General features: G+C 36.0%; 1 protein-coding gene across 11 annotated transcripts in view; it reads left to right on the forward strand.

Annotated features, from left to right (window-relative positions):
* Positions 1-22,247, forward strand: part of LOC105467940 (cadherin 18) — a 1,130,742-nt gene that overhangs the window by 1,021,299 nt on the left and 87,196 nt on the right. For all 11 annotated transcript variants that reach the window (XM_071099077.1, XM_071099078.1, XM_071099079.1 and 8 more), the window contains one exon: positions 7,467-7,720. In XM_071099077.1, the coding sequence (XP_070955178.1) occupies positions 7,467-7,720 (254 nt within the window). The remainder of the gene's footprint in view (positions 1-7,466; positions 7,721-22,247) is intronic.

Consider the following 22,247-nt stretch of genomic DNA (forward strand, 5'->3'; position numbering starts at 1 on the left):
CTCTCTGTTGCACGTTACTCACCAACATTCACAAAGAAGAAATCACAATATATACAAAGAGCTATGTCTATAAACAGAATGGTAAAGGGTTATAGCTCACAAATTTCAGTCCATGATAGATAAAGTATTTGAAAATGTGAATAATTGAATTATGTAATTAATAAGGAGGTTGATATATTTAATAAATCATTCTCTGCATTCTGATGCTGTATCATTTAATTCAAGTGCCTATAGAATATTTAGTAAAACTGACTACATATTAGTCTTCAAGGCTATCTCATTAAAGGACTCAAAGTAAAATAGTACAGATATAATGCTAAAGACAACTAAAGTCATAGACCAAATACAATTAAAAATTAGTGAAAAACATCAGAAAACAAAAAATGACCTTAATCTGAAAATGTATTAACTGAAACAACGAAAACCTTCTACTTCAGGAATTCTCAAATCACAGAAAAAAAAAGCACAACAAATGGCAGAATTTCTAGGTAAAAATAACTATAATAAGAAAGAACATATATGGAAATTATGGGATACAAATTAAGTGCTTCTGAAAGTATACTTGTAATTCCAAACATATCAAAGACATAGACTAAAAAAGAATAATATTAGATGAATTAAATATGTAACTAATAATGGAGAATAGAAGAAGAAAATGAATAAAGACTAGTAAACAAAAATATAGATTCAAACCTGATTTTCTGGAAGGAAAGTTTAAAAAATAAACATAAACTAATCTTAATCTTATTAAGATACATGAAAAGACATAGAAAATAAGCAGCTTGAAAACATTATAACACTATTTTCTTAATTCTACACAAATAAATTTAATCTGAAGGATTTTGAGGGAAGATTGCTAAAAGCAACTTCAAAGAAACAGAAAACACACATAAACTGATTTCTGAATAAGAAAATGAGAAGCTTGTGAATTTTCCCTAAATATATCAGACTCAATAATTCACTAAGGAATTCTATCAAACCTGAAAGGGCACATAACTGCAATGCTATTTAAAGCTTTCAACACACAGAAAAGAAAATTTCAACTATATTTCTATATAAAGCAGACAAATTTACATTCCTTTCCTAGGAATGTTCTTACAAATGACCATAAACTAAGCGACTCGAGAAACCAGTGTGCTGTCTCACAGGCCTGGAGGCCAGAAGTCTGGAATCAGGAGTCAGTTGGACTGCACTTCCTCTTTCTTTGGTAAACTTTAAGGACCTGTCCATTCCTCGCCTCTTCTAGCTTCTTAAGGCTCCAGTTGCTCCTCAGCTCATGGCCACATGACTTCTCTCTCTGCCTCTGTGGTCATATGACCTCATCACAGTTTCTCTGCCAAATCTCCCTTGGCCACTCTTATAATCTAAATTTAACACCTACGTATATAATTGACGATTATCACCTCTTGTTATAGTTTACTATGTAAGTTAACTGCATGATTTTCCATATTCGTATTTGTTGCAGGGTTGCCATTAGGCCACTATAGCCAGTCTCCACAAAAGCCATGTCCTTCCCATGTGTACAGTAGTATTTACCAACATCCCTAAAATATCAATCTATAACAAAATCAATTCTAAGTCCAAAACCTTATCTACTTATCATCAGGCCAACATTTCTAAAGTCATCATCTCAGTCTAAATCTCATTATCTTAATCAGGTGTGGGTGAAACTCTAGATAGTTTGAATCCTGGGACAAAAATCTTCATCTGTGGACCTGTGAAATTAGAAAACAAATTATCCTCATCTAAAATACAATGGTAGGAGAGGCATAACATAACTGTGATAGACACTGACATTCCAACAAGGGAAAATGGAAGAAATAAAAAAGTAACAAGTTCCAAATATGTTTAAAACCCAGCATGGAAAATTCCATTAGGTTTCTTTTTTTCATAAGTTTTATTTAATATTTAATTGGCAAATATTAATTTATTTATTATGTACAATGTAATTGGTACCTATCTTTTACTTCAAATATTTATCATTTACTTGTGATGAGAACATTTAAAATTCTTTTAGAAGTTTTGAAAGGTACAATGCATTATTGTTACCTATAATCAATGTGCTGTATATGGAACACCAGAACCGATTCCTCTTACCTAACTGTAACATTGTACCCATTAACCAATGTCTCCCCTTTTCCTACTCACCTCTCTATTCCCAGCCTCTGGTAACCACCATTCTACTTTCTACTTAAATGAGTTTGACTTTTAGATTCCATATGTAACTAAGATCATATGGTATTTGTCTGTCTATGTCTGGCTTATTTCAATAAATATTCACACATGTTATTAAAAATGACAGAGTTTTTTTTTTTTTTAAATAACAGACTAAATAGCATTCCACTGTGTATCTACACCACAATTTTTAAAAATCCTTTTATCCGTTGATGAATACTTTGGTTTTTTTTTCCATATCTTCTCTAATGTGAGTAATGCTGCAATTAATGTAAAGGTGTAGCCGTGTCTTTGGGATACTGATGTCAATTTCTTTGGCTATATACCCAGTGGGGGGATTGCTGGATCCTATGGGAATTCTACTTTCAGTTTTTTGAGGAATCTTCAACTTTTTTTCCAAAATGGCGGTACTAATTTACAACACCACAAATACTGTGTTTCCTTTTCTCCACATCCTTGCCAATACTTGTTATCGTTCATGTTTTTGATGATAGCCACTGTAAAAGGCATGAGATGATATTTCACTGTGGTTTTAATTTGTACTTCTCTGATGTTTAAAGATGTTGAGGAATTTTTCATATATACGTGGCCCAGTTGTATGTCATCTTTTGAGAAATATCTATTAAGTGCTTTGCCCATTTTTAGAATAGAGTGATTTGTATTTTTTTTTTTTTATTGAGTAGTTTGAATTCAATCGTTATTTTGGATATTGGCCCTTATCCGATGTACAATTTTCAAATATTTTCTTCAAATCATGTATTACTCTTCATTCTGTTACTTGGTTTCTTTGCTATGAAGAAACTCTTTAGTTTGACGCATTCTCACTTGTCTATTTTTGCTTACTTTGCCTATTTTTTTGACTTATAGACAAGTAATCTCAGCCTAGAACAATGTCATGAAGGTTACCCCTCAATGTCTTCTTCTAGTAGATTGATCATTTTAGGTTTTACGTTGTCTTTAATCCATTTCAAGTTAATTCTTGCACGGCTCAATACTTTGCTCTCTGAGTCTGTAGCTCTGCTTGCCCCTGCCCCTATGTTGTGCGTAAAGTACCCGAAGTCTTTTATGTTTCCTCAGAAAGAAATCTTTATCACCTATAACTGCAAAGTTATGATTTCTGGACACCAAACCTGGAGTTTCATCCTGCAAGTGGTTGAATTACAATATAAATTGAGTGTCCAATCATGTAGGGGTATCTTTCTTCGGGGGCATGCTAGGGCAGCCACAAAAACTGAAAAAAGTGAGGAATCGATTCTCTAGAGCTCCATGAGAGAGTGTGGTTCTCCCATATTTCTGACTTAGTGACTTCAGAACTTCAAGGGAATGTCTGTTGTCATAACCCAACTTGTTTGTGGCAATTTGTTATGTCATCTCTATGAAACTAATATGGTAGGATTAACAGAAAATAATAAGCCAATATAATATTAAGCAACATTAAGCAGCTTCATTTATCAGCACCCACAGGACAATTCTAAGCCATTCCAGTAAAACAAAACACATTGCAAGGGGGATGATTCCAGGAATGCTCAGATAGTTCAGGGGTAGACAAATAATTATGCTAGACTGAAGCATATGAAATTATCTTTTGTATATGTCACCATACATTTTTGATATCAACAATTTCATATGAGTAAAAGCTAACTTTTGGACAATTTAAAGGACAGGAGTTGCGAATACATACCCAAGTTATACTTGCTGGTAGTTTCTCTCTTCCCTACCAAGTGAGTTTGATACCAGCCACCATCATCACCATGGTGAATGTTGGAATATCAATGAATCCTAATGAGCATTGTCAAATAAAATACAGGACATCTACTTAAATTCTAATTTTAAATAAATAACCAATAAATTTTTCTACAACTGTGTTTCTTGTGATAATTGACAATATACTAAAAACCCTACAGTTTATCCTAAATTTAAATTTAATTGGGCATCCAGTAGTTTAAATGATTGAATTTAGCAACACTGAAAATAGCACTCATTAAGTATGAGCATCAATGATTGTTTTGTTTTGTTTCATTTTTTTGTCTAGCTCTGTCACCCAGGCTGGAGTGCAGAGTCGTGATCTCGGCTCACCTCAGCCTCTGACTCCTGGGTTCATGTGATTCTCCTGCCTCAGCCTCCTGAGTAGTTGGTACTACAAGTGTGCACCACCACAGCCGGCTAATTTTTGTATTTTTAGTAGAGATGGGGTTTCACCGTGTTAGCCAGGATGGTCTCGATCTCTTGACCTCGTGATCCGCCCACCTCGGCCTCCCAAAGTGCTGGGATTACAGGCATGAGGCCCTGTGCCTCGCCTGGGATTTTTTTTTTTTTAACTTGCAAAGCACAGAAGACAACTTTAATAGTTTACACAACGATTTAAAAGGTGTGGAAGATGGGTACTTGAGTAGTTTTCCCAGAGTTGCAGTAATAGAAAAATAATAGTTATAATACTAATACTATAAATACCATTTTTGCTGGAAAAAACCAAATAATAAAATAATTTATATTGCATGTATAACTCTAAAATATCCAGGCATAAATACATGAGTATAATTTTCTCCCAGTTTCCCGGTACCAGCAATACAACCTCACCAGCTTTTCTTCACAAATGAGGTTGTTAAAATATTTCCAGTTGCATTAATTCACTTGCTTCTAAATTCCTGTCCCAACCTAAAATAATCTACTCATTTCTGCATGGCTCCGCATGGTTTCCATCCATCCATCTGTCAGTTCTGGCAAACAAGTCCCTCAAAATGATTACCCCCACCCTGGAGTAGTAAAATATATATTAGATGATCATCAACATGAAACCACATGTCCGCAGAAACAGCCTGCACCGTAGCAGTAGGTAGGTTAGTATTGAGGCAAACGACACCTAACTTGCCAGGGGATCTGCTAAGAAATGGAATAAGAGATGTGTGTCATCTTGGTTACACAGCTTGATAATAATATCAGATACGACTGGAGGTGGCCCAAATCCCTCCAGAAATTTCATTGAAAAGTCCGAAAGATGTAAAAGTCTACAATAATAAGTAAGTGGAGGTGATTGTTTTAAAATCCAGTGTTACTGTGAGAAAGCAATGCTAAGCATTCCTAGAAAAGTATGTAACTCTGATTTTTAGTTTGAAAGTCTTAAATACCCATATTCAATGAGAAGAACCTTAGACATCATAAAGCCTACCACGTGCAGCAGGTTAACTCCAAAAACTGTAAACATTAATCTAAAACTAACAGTAAACCCGCCAGGTATTCATATTTCCATGAGCAGGATGCACGATTCTGACTGCCCAGCTCCTATAAGCCAAGAGGGACCATTTTTGTCCACCCAGTTGCTGATAGGCAGCAAGTATGTACCATTTATAGGACGAGTTATTTAAATTTTGATGGGGCTTATTGATAAATTTGTCATAGACCAATTCTCACTTATTAATGTAAAGAAGGAAGGAGTCAAGGAAAGGAAAAGTTTGATGTGTGGATCCAATTAAGAGTATGCAACTCCTTGGCCAGGCACGGTGGCTCACGCCTGTAATTCCAGCACTTTGGGAGGTCGAGGTGGGCGGATCACGAGGTCAGGAGATCGAGACCAGCCTGGCTAACACAGTGAAACCCCGTCTCTGCTAAAAATACAAAAAATTAGCCGAGCGTGGTGGCGGGTGCCTGTAGTCCCAGCTACTCCGGAGGCTGAGGCAGGAGAACGACGTGAACCCAGGAGGTGGAGCTTGCAGTGAGCCTAGATCTCGCCCCTGCACTCCAGCCTGGGTGACAGTGTGAGACTGTCTCAAACAAACAAACAGAAAAGAAGAGTATGCAGTTCCTCAGACAAGATAGGTATTAGTTATTTTGTCAATTTATTTCTAGTGTGGATACCTTAGGGAAAAAATGGCTTCCATTTGATAGGTTGTAAACTTCAGAAGCAAATACTCCTTGAGAAATATATAACCTAAAAATCATAATGTTTGTGTCATATATCAATGCATGTGTATTGTATATATGATCAACTTCTGAGAATTTGAATTTTTAAGATATAAAGATACATATATTTTGGAAACTGGTAGAATACTGTAGTGGCTTATCCTCATCAATGTCCCTGTGATCCTAGTTTTCTAGGTTCTTAATATGTGGTTTGGAAATGAAATGATATTTTGCCTCTTGTGTAATCTCCAACCCCTGAGAAGGCCAATTTTCCAAGGCCATTCGGAAACATTGGGGAACTTATTATAAGTATTATAGTACTGAGCATTCTGTTTACGGGATCCTGATAAGGATCCTCTTTCTAGTTAGCTTTTGCTTGGTTGCTATGAACTGAAGGGATGTTTCTTCCTTCAAAATTCACACGTTGAAATCTAATCCCCAGTGTGATATGATGGTATTTGGAGGTGAGATCTTTGGGACATAATTAGGTAATTAGAGTGAACCCTTCATGAATGGGATTTGTGTCTTTGTAAGAAGAGACAAGGGAGAGATGGTTTCTCTGTTGTGTGAGGATACAGCGAGTAAGAGGCTGTCTGCAAACCAGAAAGAGGATGCCTGCCAGATACCAGCTCTGAAAGAAACGTTAATGTTAGGCTTCTCAGTCTTCAGAAGTGTGAGAAATAAATGTTGCTTAAGCCACCCAGTGTATGCTATTCTGTTATAACAACCTAAATTGACTATGATATTGACCCTTAATGTAAAGGACAATGCCTGAATTTCTCCACAGGGAATGACCATTCTGTTCCTGCCAGAAAAAGAAACTTTGAGATTGAAGCAGGCTTGTACAAAATCAGTGGCATAAATAGAAATGAAAATTCTCTATTCTGCTGCTTCTCACAGATCTTTAACAGGAAGAGCAGCATCAGTGGACACTTCACCCAGTTTAAAATGGAACACTGGTCTCTGAATCACCTTCACTCACCTCACCATAGGAACTTTTAACTTTTAAAACTACATCTGTTCATCTTGGGTTCACACAGCCTTTTATATCCATCATGCTAAACACTTTCCAAATGTTTAGTTCTTATCTGAAGAAGTACTTCCTCTTGAAAACATTACCTAGCAGTCCTCACACACTCCTGAATCTGAGTTTGTATTCTTCCTATTGATAGGTCCATAATACCAAATACGTATTATTGCACTAAATACAAAATGCTGAGGTTCCTTTATGCCTTAGATGTTATTATTAAAATAATCTTCATAATCTGTTTTAGAACAAAGCTAGTGTGACTTATCTCTATCTCAATTCTTTTATTCTAAAAAGGAAAAAATATAATGTGTATTTGAAAAGTAATGAAAGTCATAATACTGGAAATCTTATTTTATCCCCACAGCCACTGAACTATGAGAAAAAGAAGTCGTATACCCTCAACATAGAAGGAGCAAATACACATCTTGATTTTCGCTTTTCTCACCTGGGTCCTTTTAAAGATGCTACCATGCTGAAGATCATTGTTGGGGATGTAGATGAACCACCACTCTTTTCCATGCCTTCCTACGTCATGGAAGTCTATGAAAATGCCAAGATCGGGACCGTCGTTGGTACAGTTTTGGCACAAGATCCTGACAGTGCTAATAGCTTAGTAAGGTATGGCATGCTTTAATCATTTAGACATATAAAGATTTTTATTGCCTCTCATAGTAATTAAACATTAATAAAATTACAGTTAAAAGGCTTTATTTCTACGTTGTTTTCTGCGAATGTACTTAAATTATAATATTAATTGATTTTTATCTGAGTAGCTTAGCAGATGGATTTTTGTCACATTAAGAACATATTTTGCTATCTCCATGAATGTCTTATTGGCCACACGTTAATTTTTCCATTTGACTTAATGGATGTGAGTGTAATTGATTGAGAAAATTGTTGTAGAGCTATTTAATCACAAACCGGAGAATCTATTGGTCCCTTAATGATAGGAAGTGTAGATATAGCACAAAATGGGATGATCTGGGGATAATACTCATCTCTCACTGACTCTGGTTCCTTTGGTCAGCCTAGCTGTGTGGCTTTCTCTTTGTATGTAAAAGTAGAAAAATAATGTCTGTGTCTCAGAGCTGTTGTGAGGATGCATGAAGCAATGTGCATAAAGCACCCAGCAAAGCGGCCTGCACCTTGTAGTCACTCAATAAGTGCTAACTTGTCAAAGACAGTATAAGATGCAAAACACTCTGAATACAGGAAAATCAGTGTGGGAACTCTATTGTGACTACTTACTAGCAGAGTGATCTTTTACAGTCATTCAACTACGTGGAATGTCAAGTTCCAAATATGTGAACAAAGAATAATAATGCTACATAAATATGTTGATACGATTCAGTTAGATTAAAATAAAGGACTTAACACATTGCCCAGCATATAATAAGTGATCACTGAATAATATTTGTATTATTTTAGTACATCATGCTGGAGAGATAGAGCTTTTTTTGCATCATCCAAAGAGATTTTTTTGTGTGCCTCATTTATAACAAAATCAGAAAGGCTGTGTACATGTGTAAAACTTCTTAGATATCCTGTGTTTATATGCATGGAAATCCTGTCTCTAGAAAGGTTAAAATCCTTAGTAATCTTTCTATTTTTTACCATGAAGTCCTTGGTTTTCATTCACTTAACAAAAGCTAATATTCTGAATAGTCTCCTCAGTATCTATGGAATATTTGTAAAAGCTCTGAATTTTCTTTTTCATAAGCATGACTGTTTCAGTTAAAAATAATCCCCCTAGCACCCATGCAGGTAATGAAACAATTTTCTGTGCACAAATGTGTATATTCAACAATCCTACTCCATCTTCAAGTGCAGAAACGGTATCCTGTCACACTAACAGCAAGAGCTAGATAATGCTTAAAGAGGGAGCGTCGGTAAACTATGCAAAATAATATGCATAAACCAAGTTACAGAATCAATCTCTAACTAAGGAATAGAAATCTAAGTTAACATGTTTCATGCTCAACCAAAGGAAAGTCCATTTTGCTTCAACATTCCATAGAATGCCATGTTTTTAGTTATACTTTTGACCTCAAACAGTAAGTATAATTTGTTCAGGTTTTTAAAAAAAAGGTAACACCATAAAAGATCTGTACAAATGAGACTTTCTTTACCAAAAGTACCCAATATCTTTTGGGAATGGAGATGCTTCATGATATAAGTTTGCTGTGAAAATATTAAATAAACATTGACAATATATTTTTAATTAAATTTGATGCTAATGATAATTTCTGTAATTCTTAATTAAAAGAACAGGAAGTTCAACCATTTATGTTTAATTTATATTTTATTAATGCAAAAATGTTGTACGTTTTGGGAGATACATGTGATAATCTGACAAATTCATATAATCAAACCAGGGTAGTTGTGAAATTCATCACCTTATATATGTATTGTTTCTTTACACTGAGAACATTCATATCATTATCTTCTAGCTGTTTTAAAATGTACAATCCAGTGGGTACAAATATATACATTTAGATGGAAGAAATAGAACCTAGTGTTTGATAGATCAGTAGGGTGACTATAGCAATCACTTTTAGACTATGTTTTAATCACTTGTAACGTGCAATATTGCAGTAGCCCTCATGATAAAGAATTATACATGTGCATACACACACAGACACACACACACACACACAGCATCTTGAACTCCAGGGAAGAAATAGACTTGGAAAAAAATGTGCATTGTATATCATGCATAATTCTCCACAGAAGAAGAATGAAATATCTGGGCCCGTAGCCCAGCCAAGTTGACACGTACAATTAACCATCACACTGTGTTTAGAGTAATAATGGTCTGAGGGAGGTGTGCGTGGAGAATGTATTCCAAAACTTTCTGGAGGCAATGAACTGAGGAAAATTGAATTGAGACTCATAATCCAATTAGAAATTAGAGAAATTAAGAATGAAAGAAAGAATTGTAGTTTGTTGTACATGAGGAGCTTGGGTTACCTGTGGGAATAGGAAGTAATGAGATTGGAGAGATAGATTAGATACAGATCATGAAGAGGCTTTCTGCAACGGTACGGTCTTTGAAATTAATCCTGGCAGCAATGCCAATAGGGAGAGAAATGAGAGGAACTTTGATAATTATAACCAAAACAATGACAGGAAAATTTGCATTTCAAAATAAACAATAACAATATTTAAAATCATGTGAAAGGTAAAATATATGTGGTGAAATGTAGGTCAAAGGGAAGAAATTGAGGTTGAGGACAAAATGTTTTAGCATTATTCTGTATGTTCCAACGTATATGAAAACACCTCTTCCCACATAAGACTGTGATTCCCACATGGGGGCAAAATCCACCCCCTACAAGGGACAGTAGAAAATGTCTGGAGACATTTCTAGTTATTACAGCTTGGGATAGTGTCTTAGTCACTTTAGGCTGCTATAACAAATTACCTTCTACTGTGCGGTATAAACAAGATACATTTATTTCTCACAGCTCTAGAGGCTGGGAAGTCCAAGATCAAAGGGCCAGCCTATCTCATATCTGGTGAGTGTCTGCTTCCTGGTTTGCAGAGAGCCCTCTTCTCCCTACATTTTCACATAGTGAAGAGCAGAAAGAGAGAAAGAAAGCAAACTATTCTGTTTCTTTTTATGAGAGCACACATCACACAATGAATGTCCCACCTGTTTTCTCTCTTAGTCAGTTTGTCTGCTAAGAAGAATTACCATAGTCTTGATGACTTAGAAACAACTGCAATTTATTTCTCACAGTTCTTGAGGCTGAGAGTCTGAGATTAGGTTGCCAGAATTGTCGGGTTGTGGTAAGGGACCTCTTCTGGATTGCAGACTGCCAAGGTCTCGTTTTCTCACATCTTGGAAAGAGGTAGCTAGCTCCAAGCTCTTCTTGTAAGGGCACCAGTTCCATTCATGACAGTTCCATTCTCATGACCTCATAATCACCTCCAGAAATTTGTACCTCCACATGCCATTACATTGTGGATTATGGTTTACTATATGAATTTGGATGAGGGGGATAAAAGCATTCAGCTTATAGCAGGTAGGGTGTTACTGGCATCTAGGGGTGGAAGTCAGGAAGGGTACTAAACATTCTGAAACACAGGATAGCTCCCACAGAAATTATCTGGCCCCAAGTCAATAGTGGTAAGGTTGAGAAAACCTGACATAGAGTAAAACAAGCTAAATGGCAAATTAGTAAAACTGGAGTACTAATTGTATTCATGGGAATAAATTTTGAAAAGCTATTTTTCAGAGATAGATGTCTATACAAATCATATACATGAATAGTTATGTGAATGTTTCAATGTGTACTTTCAATCAATTAAAATATGATGTCATTAATTGTCTCAGTAATTACCCCATATCATTGGGAGCACTTGAGTGAACACTTACTAGGAAACATGCACTCTCCTGGTTGTTGGGATGCAAAGATGATTGGTACATAGTTTCCAAATGTTAAGAAAGGAGGCATAAATCTATTAGCATATGCATTATTCTTTCTGCTTTGTTTTGGTTAGAGAACTAAAATGAATCCTGCTAAAGCTGCCTTAAAATAATTAGACTCCATAGCTGCTGTTTGGGGGCATAATTTACATAATATTTATTCTTGATTTTAATAAAAATGTGTCATTCACATGGGCCTCTGGGTACAAATAGTGAATTTAAAAAACAGAAAACATTAATAAAAACAAAAGCAAGCCTTATACTTCCACCTTTCTCAGGGACCAAATGTTTGTACTAATTAAGGAAAAGCACACTGAAAAGATGTACTTTGCAGTGTGCCCTGAAATGCAATTAACTCCAAGTCTGTAGAATTGGTAATGAAAGGGAGTTTGAGCTTTGCAAGCATTTGTGAAAAGCTTCCTGACTTCGGTCTTTTGTATTTTACTATTGTACTTTTGTACTTCGGTCTTTGTATTTTACCATTGTACTTTTATAACTTATTAGTAAGACTCTTCAGATTTCATAGAGAATACAATACCTAGGTTTTGTCTGTTTCAACTCTAAACAAGATGTGTAACTTGCAGCAATATAAAGTATATATAAAATGTAAAATAAATTATTGTTGATTGTAATCACCATGTCAGGCTGTGAAATACTAGCTGTTATTCCTTCTAACTATATTTTTTACCGTCATCCCCAATTATCCACCCCACCACCACTACCCTTCCTAGCCTCTGACAACCATTATTCTACCCTTTCTCTCCTTGGGTTCAATTGTTCTAATTTTTAGCTCCCACATATGAGTAAGAACATGTGAAGTATGCTGTTCTGTGCCTGGCTTATTTCACTTAACATAATGTCCTGCAGTTCTATCTATGTTGCAAACGACAGGATCTTATTCTGTTTTATGGCTGAATTACTGTATTGTGTGTATGTACCACATTTTCTTTGTCCCTTCATCTATTGATGGACACTTAGGTTGCTTTCAAATCTTGGCTGTTGTGAATAGTGCTGCAGTGAATATGGGAGTGCAGATATCTCTTCAGTGTACTGATTTCCTTTCTGATATGGCTTGGCTGTGTCCCTAACCAAATCTCATCTTGAATTATAGCTCCCATAATTCCCACGTGTTGTGGGAGGGATCTGGTGGGAGATAATTGAATCGTGATGGGTGGTTTCCCCATAGTGTTCTCATGGTAGTGAGTAAGTCTCACAAGATCTGATGGTTTTATAAGGGGTTTCCCCTTTCACTTGGCTCTCATTGTCTCTTGTCTGCTGCCATGTAAGACGTGCCTTTTGCTTTCCACCATGATTGTGAGGCCTCCCCAACCACGTGGAACTGTGAATTCATTAAACCTCTTTTTCTTTATAAATTACCCAGTTTCAAGTATGTCTTTATCAGCAGCATAAAAATGGACTAATACACTTTCTTTTTCATGCATACATAGCAGCAGGATTGCTGGATGGTAGGTAGCTCTACGTTTAGCTTTTAGGAAACTATCAAACTGTTCTCCACAGTGGTTGTAATAATTCACATTCCCACCAACAGGATATGAGGGTTCCATTTTCTCCACATCCTTTGCCATCATTTTTTATTGCCTGTCATTTTAATATAAGCCATTTTAAATGGGGTGAGATGATTTCTCATTGTAGTTTTGATTGGCATTTCTCTGATGATCAATGATGTTGAGCATCTTTTTATATGTCTGTTTGCTATTTGTATGTCTTCTTTGGAGAACTATCTACTCAGATCTTTTGCTCATTTTCTAATCAGATTATTAGATGTTTTTTGTATAGATTTGTTTGAGCTTCTTATATATTCCAGTTATTAATCCCTGGACATATGGGTAATTTGAAAATATTTTCTTTCATTTTGTGGGTTGTCACTTTCCATTGTTGATTGTTTTCTTTGATGTACAGAAGCTTTTTAACTTGATGTGGTCCCATTTATCTATGGTTTATTTGGTTGACTGTGCTTGCAGCATATTACTCAAGAAATCTTTGTTCAGATGAGTGTCCAGGAGAGTTTTCCCAGTGTACTCTTTTCAGAGTTTCACAGTGTGAGTTCATAGACTTAAGTTGTAATACATTTTGAATTGATTTTTGTATATAGCTAGAGATGGGTGTCTGGTTTCAATTATCTGTGTATGGATATGCAGTTTTCCCAGCACCACTGAAGAGTCATTTATTATAGTTATTGCAGACTGGGCTTGTTTGTGCCTGTCATTCTTGGGGACTCTTCCAAGTACTCAAAGGGGATTAACTGAGTGTTGTGATCTAAGTCTTTGGTCATTGCAGCCATATCTGCATTAGGGGGCACCCCAAACCCAGTAATGTTGTGACTCTGAGCATTGTGGAAGTACTGCTGTAGTGGTCTTGCGTAAAATCTAAGATAATTCCCTGTATTGCTAGGCAAAGACTTTTGTTCTCTTCTCTTACATTCCCCTAAACAAATGGAGTTTCTCTGTCCATGTTGATCTGCCTAGAGCTCAGCAGAGGAGTGACATAAGCATCACTGTAGCCACTAATGCCAAGACTGCACTGGGTCAGATGAAATAAGCATATCACTGGATCTCACCCAAGGCTGCTGATTACTAATGCCTGGCTACTACCAATATTGCCTTAAGGCCCAGGGCTCTTCAGTTAGCAAGTAGTGAATCCAGCCAGGATTGTGTCCTTCCTTTCGGTGATGCTAGCTTCCAAGTTCCGCAGCCCAAGGCAGGTCTAGAAATGCTGTCCAGGAGCCACAGCCTGGATTCAAGAACCTCAGGAATGTACTTGGTGCTCTATTCTACTGTGACTTAGCTGACACCCCAGCCACAAGATAAAGTTCTTCCCACTCTTCCTTCTTCTTTTCTCAAGCAGAAGGAATTTCTCCCGCTGTGGTATGTACTGCCTGGGTACCGCCCATCTTTACTCAAGGCCCATGGGCTCTTCTGTCAGCTTTTGCTGAACACTGCCTGGACTGAGCCTCTCCCTTCAGGGCAGTTAGCTCCACTTTAGCCCAGCACGGGTTTAGAAATGCTATCCTTTACCCACCGCCTGGAATCAGGCACCCCAGGAGCCTGCTTGGTGCTCCACCTCTCTGTGGTCGAGCTGGTGTCCAAGCTGCAAGACAAATTCCCCATTACACCTCCCTTTCCTGTTCTTGAGCAGGAGGAGTCTCTCCCCATAGCAACTATATCTGGGAATACCCTGGGTTACACCTGAGTCTCATTCTCACCAAAAGCCCACGATGAGTAGTGTCTGGCTAGAGTTATGCTTGCTCAAGGTCCAAGGGAGCTTTAGTAAGGAGGTCATGAATTCCACCAGGACTGGGTTCTTCCCTTCAAGGCAGCAGGTTCCCTTCTGGCCCAGGTGTGTCTAGAAATGTCTGAGAGCCAGGGCTTCGGGATTCTGTTTGCTGCCTTATTCTACTGTGGTTGAACTTGTATCCAAGTTGCAAGATGAAGTCCTTTTTACTTTTCCCTCACTTCTACTCAAGTGGAAGGAAGGGATCTTTCCCAGAGCTGCAAGTTGCACTACCTGGGGTTGGGGGAGGGGTAGCAGAAGCACTCCCTTGACCACTCCAGCTGGCTTCTCACTATGTCACCTGCACTCCAGGTCCACTGGCTCCAAGCCCAGCACAGCACCAAGGCTTACTCAGGAATTGCAGTCCTTCTGGCCCAGACTGCCTTTCAAGTTCATTTAGGACTCCAGAGTGCTTTAGGGCACAGTGGTGGGGCTAGCCAGAACTCAGGTTTCACCCACGGGGTTGGATTATTTCTCTCTAGCCTGTGCTGGTCTCAAGTCTCACTCCATAGGTGCAGGCTGCGTTCTGTCCCTTTTTGCTTTCTGCTCTCACAGGGAGGTACTGAGTTCCAATGCAAAGTCTCATAATCATTGTGTTCTCCCTCCCCAAAGTGCACAGATTCTCTCTTTGTGCTCTGCTGCCACTACCAGGGCTTGAGGGAGGGGTTGTGTAAGCGATTCAAGGTTGTCTTTCCTGTGCTCTTCTGTGCCCTGTTCATTAATATGATGTAAATACCAAGTACTGTGATCACTTGATTTTTAGTCCCTATGAAGGTGTTTTGTGAGTTCTTCAATTCAGTGTTCCTGCAGGGTTGACAATCTTTGTAGGGTTCTATACCGATATCTTGCTCCACCTTCTTCTCCAATCATCACCTTTTTGAAAAAATAAAATTAGAGACTGGCTGTTTACCAGCAGTGAAGTCTTTCATTTAAACAGTCTACACCATTTGCTCACAAATTACAAACAGAATTCAGGAATTTCACAGATAAGCTACTGAGAGATGAGCAATCTCAAGTTGAGAACAAGAATCTAGAGAGCTTTTGGAAATGTGGCCTTATGACACGTGACTATTAAATAGTTGCCATTCATTGTCTCCTATCTGTTGGCCAAGTACTTTATATATCATTCCATAAACTGCTTTACAACACTGAAACTGTCTGTATTATTGATTCCATTCTATAGATGAAGAAACTAAAGTTCAAAAAATTAACTAACTTGATTCTGTTTTCAGAGTGATAACATGACATTTTAATGCAAATCCAATTTGGCTTTACTCTGAAAACTTTGTTTTTGTAACCCAATATCCTCCCTCTTATACACTATAGCTAATAAAAAATGAAAGCATATTAACAGAATGACTACATTTCCAAAAATCAAGTATCAAAAATTAGAAACAAATGTGTATTATAAATGCTCAGAGAACCATTAATCAAATGCCACTACCTGGGGCCTTCCCTTTTATGGGTTTACTCCACACACTGGAAAAGGAGATGCTAAAAACTGGCAAGTCTTTTTTTAACTTTAGCATCTTAGTAATAAATTTGCTCTTAATTTTATAGTTTTTCAATATTGTAGTTAAAGATGTACATTACTTGATTTAGTATTAAAAAAAAAAGTTGGAGTCCCTGAATCAACATTTCTCATATGATGAAAAGCTTTAGCACCTGAATTTACATGACTGAGTATATGTCCCATCTTTTCTTCTTTGCATCTTGATTTATGACCTGAATTTATCTACACATTTACTTCTTGTTGAGAATTTGAATGTTTTCCTTGAATAATAACTTTAAAGCAATAAATAATTAAATATTTTGCATAATCATTTCAAATGCTTATGATGACACTATCTATAAAATAAACCATAACCCAAATGTATTGTGATCACATTGGAAACTTAGCCAGATTTAAAAATATTTTTAAATTTTAAACATAAGGGATACTTTTAAAGAAATGGATGCAAAGTATTAAAAGTATTTTCTCAGCCTATTCAGAGATTTATTGTGACCTTGGTAAGGTGAATTTATTGGTAAATAATAGTACACTGAATATACTAGAAGCATTCGCTTCTTTTTGTTTTTTGTTTGCGTTCTTCTCTACTTTTGAAATTTTCACATAATTGGTGATGAGTTGGATTAGAAATACCAAATTATTTTGGTGTTATAACAACAAAAAAAAGAGAGAGATTTTGAAATAATGGTAAGGTCTTTTGGCAAAGTTCAAGAGCGAAAGTGAAAAGAAATTATTAAGAGTTTGAATGCAGGATTTCAACTTTTGAAAAGAAAGATGAAAAATAACCGATAAATATGTTTTAAAATGTGTTCGTGTTAAAGGTATCTAATATACAATAACTTTTTCTCATAGACCAAATTTAGTTATAAAAGTTTACCTTACTGATAATATAAAATTATTTCCTTGTTCTCTTCATGGCAATCATCAATGTATCATCAACAAAACTCAGCCATTGTGTTCTGATCCAAAGGAAACAGTCCATTATGGATATTTAATGCAAATCCAGTAGAGACAGACAGAAAGCAAACTCTTGCTTAAAATCAAAAATCTTTGTCTATAACCTATGTTTTGAAATTGTATTACATTACATATTGCTGATATTAGAACACTGAGATTGATTAATGGTTTTATTGTTCAATGTCATAAACACATGATGCTTGAGAACTCAAGGGGACATAAAGATGACTAAGACAACTCTGTTCTTTCACAGATGAACATATCCGTAGACTTTGAAGGCTGAATGGTCCAAAAGCATATAGCTAAAGATATTATCTGATATAAAATGATTTTTTTTCCATAGGCAAAACTTTATAACACATTTAGTCATACAACTACTTTTTTTTTTCTATTTCGGCCTATTTTAAAAAATTCAATATATTTTTTTGGAACAGGTGGTGTTTGGTTACATGAATATTTTATTTAGTGGTGATTTTTAATATTTTGGTACACCCATCACCTGAGCAGTATACACTGAACCCAATGTGTAGTGTTTATCCTTCACCCTCACATCCTTTCCCCCAAGTCTCCAAAGTCCTTTGTATCATTCTTACGCCTTTGCATCCTCATAGCTTAGCTCCCACTTATGAGTGACAAAATACAGTGTTTGGTTTTCCATTCCTGAGTTATTGAACTTAGAATAATAGTTTCCAATTCCATCCAGGCTGCTGCAAATGCCATTATTTCATTCATCTTTATGGCTGACTGGTATTCCATGGTATATGTATACCACATTTTCTTTATCCATACATTGATTGATGGGCATTTGGGCTGGTTCCATATTTTTGCAATTACGAATTGTGCTGCTATAAACATACCTGTGCAGGTATCTTTTTTGTGTAATGACTTCTTTTTCTATGGGTAGGTGCCCAGGAGTGGGATTGCTGTTTCAAGCAGTAGATATCCTTTTAGTTCTGTGAGGAATCTCCACACTGTTTTCCATAGTGGTTGTACTAGTTTGCACCCCTACCAACAATGTAAAAGTGTTCCCTTTTCACCACCATTCTGGCAGGAGTGAGGTGGTATCACACTGTGATTTTGATTTGCATTTCCCTGATAATTTGTGATGTTGCATTTTTTTCATATGTTTATTGGCCATTGGAATATCTTATTTGAGAATTGTCTATTCATGTCCTTAGCCCACTTTTTGATGGGATTGTGTGTTTGTTTTTTCTTGATGATTTGTTTAAGTTCCTTGTAGATTGTGGATATTAGTCCTTTATAGGATGTATAGATTATGAAGATTTTCACCTACTCTATGGGTTGTCTGTTTACTGATTATTTCTTTTACTGTGCAGAAACTTTTTACTTTAATTAAGTTCCATCTATTTATCTTTGTTTTTGTTGTGTTTGCTTTTGGATTCTTGGTCATGAAATCTTTGTCTAAGCCAATTTCTAGGAGGATTTTCCCAATGTTATCTTCTAGAAATTTTTATGGTTTCAGGTTTTAGATTTAACTTTTTCATCCATCTTGAGGTGATTTTTGTATAAGGGTGAGAAATGAGGATCCAGTTTCATTCTTCTACATGTGGCCTGCCAGTTATCACAGCACAGTTTGTTGAATTGGGTGTCTTTTTCCCACTTTACATTTCTGTTTCCTTTGTCAAAGATCACATGACTGTATTTGGCTTCATTTCTGGGTTCTCTATTCTGCTCCATTTCTGGGTTCTCTATTCTGCTCCATTGGTTTATGTGCCTACTTTTATACCAGTACCATGCTGTTTTGGTGACTATAGCCTTATAATATAGTTGAAGTCAGGTAATGTGATGCCTCCAGAATTATTCTTTTGCTTAGTCTTGCTTTGGCTATGCAGGCTCTTTTTTGGTTCCTTATGAATTTTAAGATTTTTTTTCTGGTTTTGTGAAGAATGATAGTGGTATTTTGTTAAGAATTGCATTGAATTTGTGTATTACTTTTGGCAGTATGGTCATTTTTACAATATTGATTGAATCCATCCATGAGCATGGAATATGTTTCCATTTGTTTATGTTGCCTATGATGTATTTCAGCAGTGTTTTATAGTTTTCTTTGTAGAGGTTTTTCTCCTTCTTGGTTAAATATATTCCTAAGTTTGTTTGTTTGTTTGTTTGTTTGGTTGGTTGGTTGGTTGGTTTTTTTGCAGCTATTGTAAAGGAGTTGAGTTCCTGATTTGATTTTCAGCTTGGTCATTGTTAGTGCATAGCAGAGCTACTGATTTGTGCACATTATTTTTGTACCCTGAAACTTTGCTTAATTCGTTTACCAGTTCTAGGAGCTTTTTGCATGAGTCTTTAGGATTTTCTAGGTATAGGATCATGTCATCACCAAACAGCAGCAATCTGACTTCAACATTACCAGTTGGATGCCCTTTATTTCTTTCTCTCATCTGACTGCTCTGGCTAGGACTTCTAGAACTTGAAGAGAAGTGATAAGAGTAAGCATCCTTGTCTTGTTCCAGTTCTCAGGGGAAATGGCTTTCCCTGTTGGTTGTGGCTTTGTCATAGATAGCTTTTATTACCTTACAGTATGCCCCTTATTTGGTGATTTTGATGAGGGTTTTAATCATAAAAGGATGCTGGATTTTGTTCAAATGCTTTTACTGCATCTATTGAGATAATCGTGTGATTTTTGTTGTTAATTCTGTTTATGTGATGTACCACATTTATTGACTTATGGATGTTAAACCATACCTGCATCCCTGGTATGAAACCTACTTGATCATGGTGGAATATCTTTTTGATATGCTGTTGAATTCTGTTAGACAATATTTTGTTGAAGATTTTTGCATATATGTTCATCAGGGTCAGTAGTACAGCAGAAAAAAAGAAATAACAAAGATCTGAGCAGAACTAAATGAAATTGAAACAAAAAACACACAATACAATAGAAAAATGAAACAAAAACTAGTTATTTTAAATGGTAAATAAAAATGGTAAACATTAGTGAGATTAACCAAGAAGAAAAGCAAGAAGATCCAAACAAGCTCAATTAGAAATGCAACAGGAGATATTACAACTGATACCACAGACATACAAAAGAGCATTCTAGGCTTCTATGAACAACTTTGTTCAACTAGAAAACCAAGAGGAGATAGATACTTTCCTGAAAATATACAACCCTCCTAGATCATGTTCATAAGGTCTGATGCATATATGTTCACCCGGTCTGTGTATTGGTCTGTAATATTCTTTTTTTTGTTATGTCCCCTTTTGGTTTTAGTATTAGAAAGATACTGGCTTCATAGAATGACTTAGGGAGGATTGTCTCCTTCTCTATCTTGTGAAATAGTGTCAATAGGATCGGTACCAATTCTTACTTGAATGTCTGATAGAATTCAGCCATGAATCTGACTGGTCCTGGACTTTTTTTGTTGGTAACTTTTTAATTACCATTTCAATCTCACTGCTTGTTATTGGTCTGTTCAGAGTTTCTATTTTTCCTTGTTTAATCTAGGAGGATTGTATATTTCCAGGAATTTATCCATCTTCTTGGTTTTCTATTTTATGTGCATAAAGTTGTTCATAATAGCCTAGAATGCTCTTTTGTATGTCCGTGGTATCAGTTCTAATATCTCATTTTGTTTCTAACTGAGCTTTTTTGGATCTTCTTGCTTCTCTTTTTAGTTAATCTCACTAACGGTCTATCATTTTTATTTATCTTTTTAAAGAACTAGCTTTTTGTTTCATTTATCTATTGTATTGTATGTTTTTTATTTCAGTTTCATTTAGTTCTGCTCTGATTTTGCTATTTATTTTCCTCTGCTGTGTTTCGGTGTGGTTTGTTCTTGTTTCTCTACTTCCTTGACATGTTACCTTAGATTGTCTATTTGTACCCTTTCAGACTTTTTGATGTAGGTATTTAATACTATGAACTTTCCATTTGGTACCACTTTTGCTGTATCCCAGAGGTTTTGATAGGTCATGTCACTATTGTCATTCAGTTCCAAAAAATTTTTAATTTCCAATTTTATTTCATTGTTTTCTCAATGATCATTCAGAGGCAGGTTATTTAATTCCCATGTATTTGCATGGTTTTGAGGGTTCATTTTAGAGTTGATTTTCAGTTTTATTCCAGTGTGGTTTGAGAGAGTACTTGATATAATTTTGACTTACTTAAATTTGTTGAGAATTGTATTGTGACCTATCATATTGTCTATCTTGGAGAATGTTCTATGTGCTGATGAATAGAATGAATATTCTGCAGTTGTGGGGTAGAATGTTCTTTAAAGATCTGTTAAGTCCATTTGTTCTAGGATATAGTTTAAGTCTCTTGTTTCTTTCTGTCTTCATGACCTGTCTAGTGCTGTCAGTGGAGTATAGAAGTCCCCCCACTATTGCTGTGCTGCTGTCTATCTCATTTCTTTGGTTTAGTAACAACTGTTTTATATTTAATATATTTGGGATCTGCAGTGTTACGTGCATATGTATTTAGAATTGTGATTTTTTTTTCTGTTTGACTAGTTCTTTTATCATTACATAAAGTCCTTCTATCTTTTTTTTTTAACTGCTATTGCTTTAAAGTTCATTTTGTCTGATATAGGAATAGCTACTCCTGCTTGCCTTTGGTGTCCATTTGCATGAAATATCTGTTTCCACCCCTTTATCTTAAGTATATTAGTCCTGTGTCAGATGAGTCTCTTGAAGACAGCATATACTTGGTCGGTGAGTTTTTATTCATTCTGCCATTCTGTATCTTTTAAGTGCAGCATTTAGGCCATTTACATTCAGCATTAGCATTGAGATGTAAGGTACTATTATATTCATTATACTATTTTTTGCCTGAATACCTTGGTTTATTTCATTGTGTTATTGTTTTATAGGTCCTTTGAGATTTATGCTTTAAGGAGATTCTATTTTGGTGTATTTTGATAACTTGTTTCGAGATTTAGCTCTCGTTTTAGCAGTTCTTGTAGTGCTGGCTTGGTAGTGGTGAATTC

The sequence above is a fragment of the Macaca nemestrina genome, chromosome 6 (assembly GCF_043159975.1).
Source record: "Macaca nemestrina isolate mMacNem1 chromosome 6, mMacNem.hap1, whole genome shotgun sequence".
Lineage (NCBI taxonomy): Eukaryota > Metazoa > Chordata > Mammalia > Primates > Cercopithecidae > Macaca > Macaca nemestrina.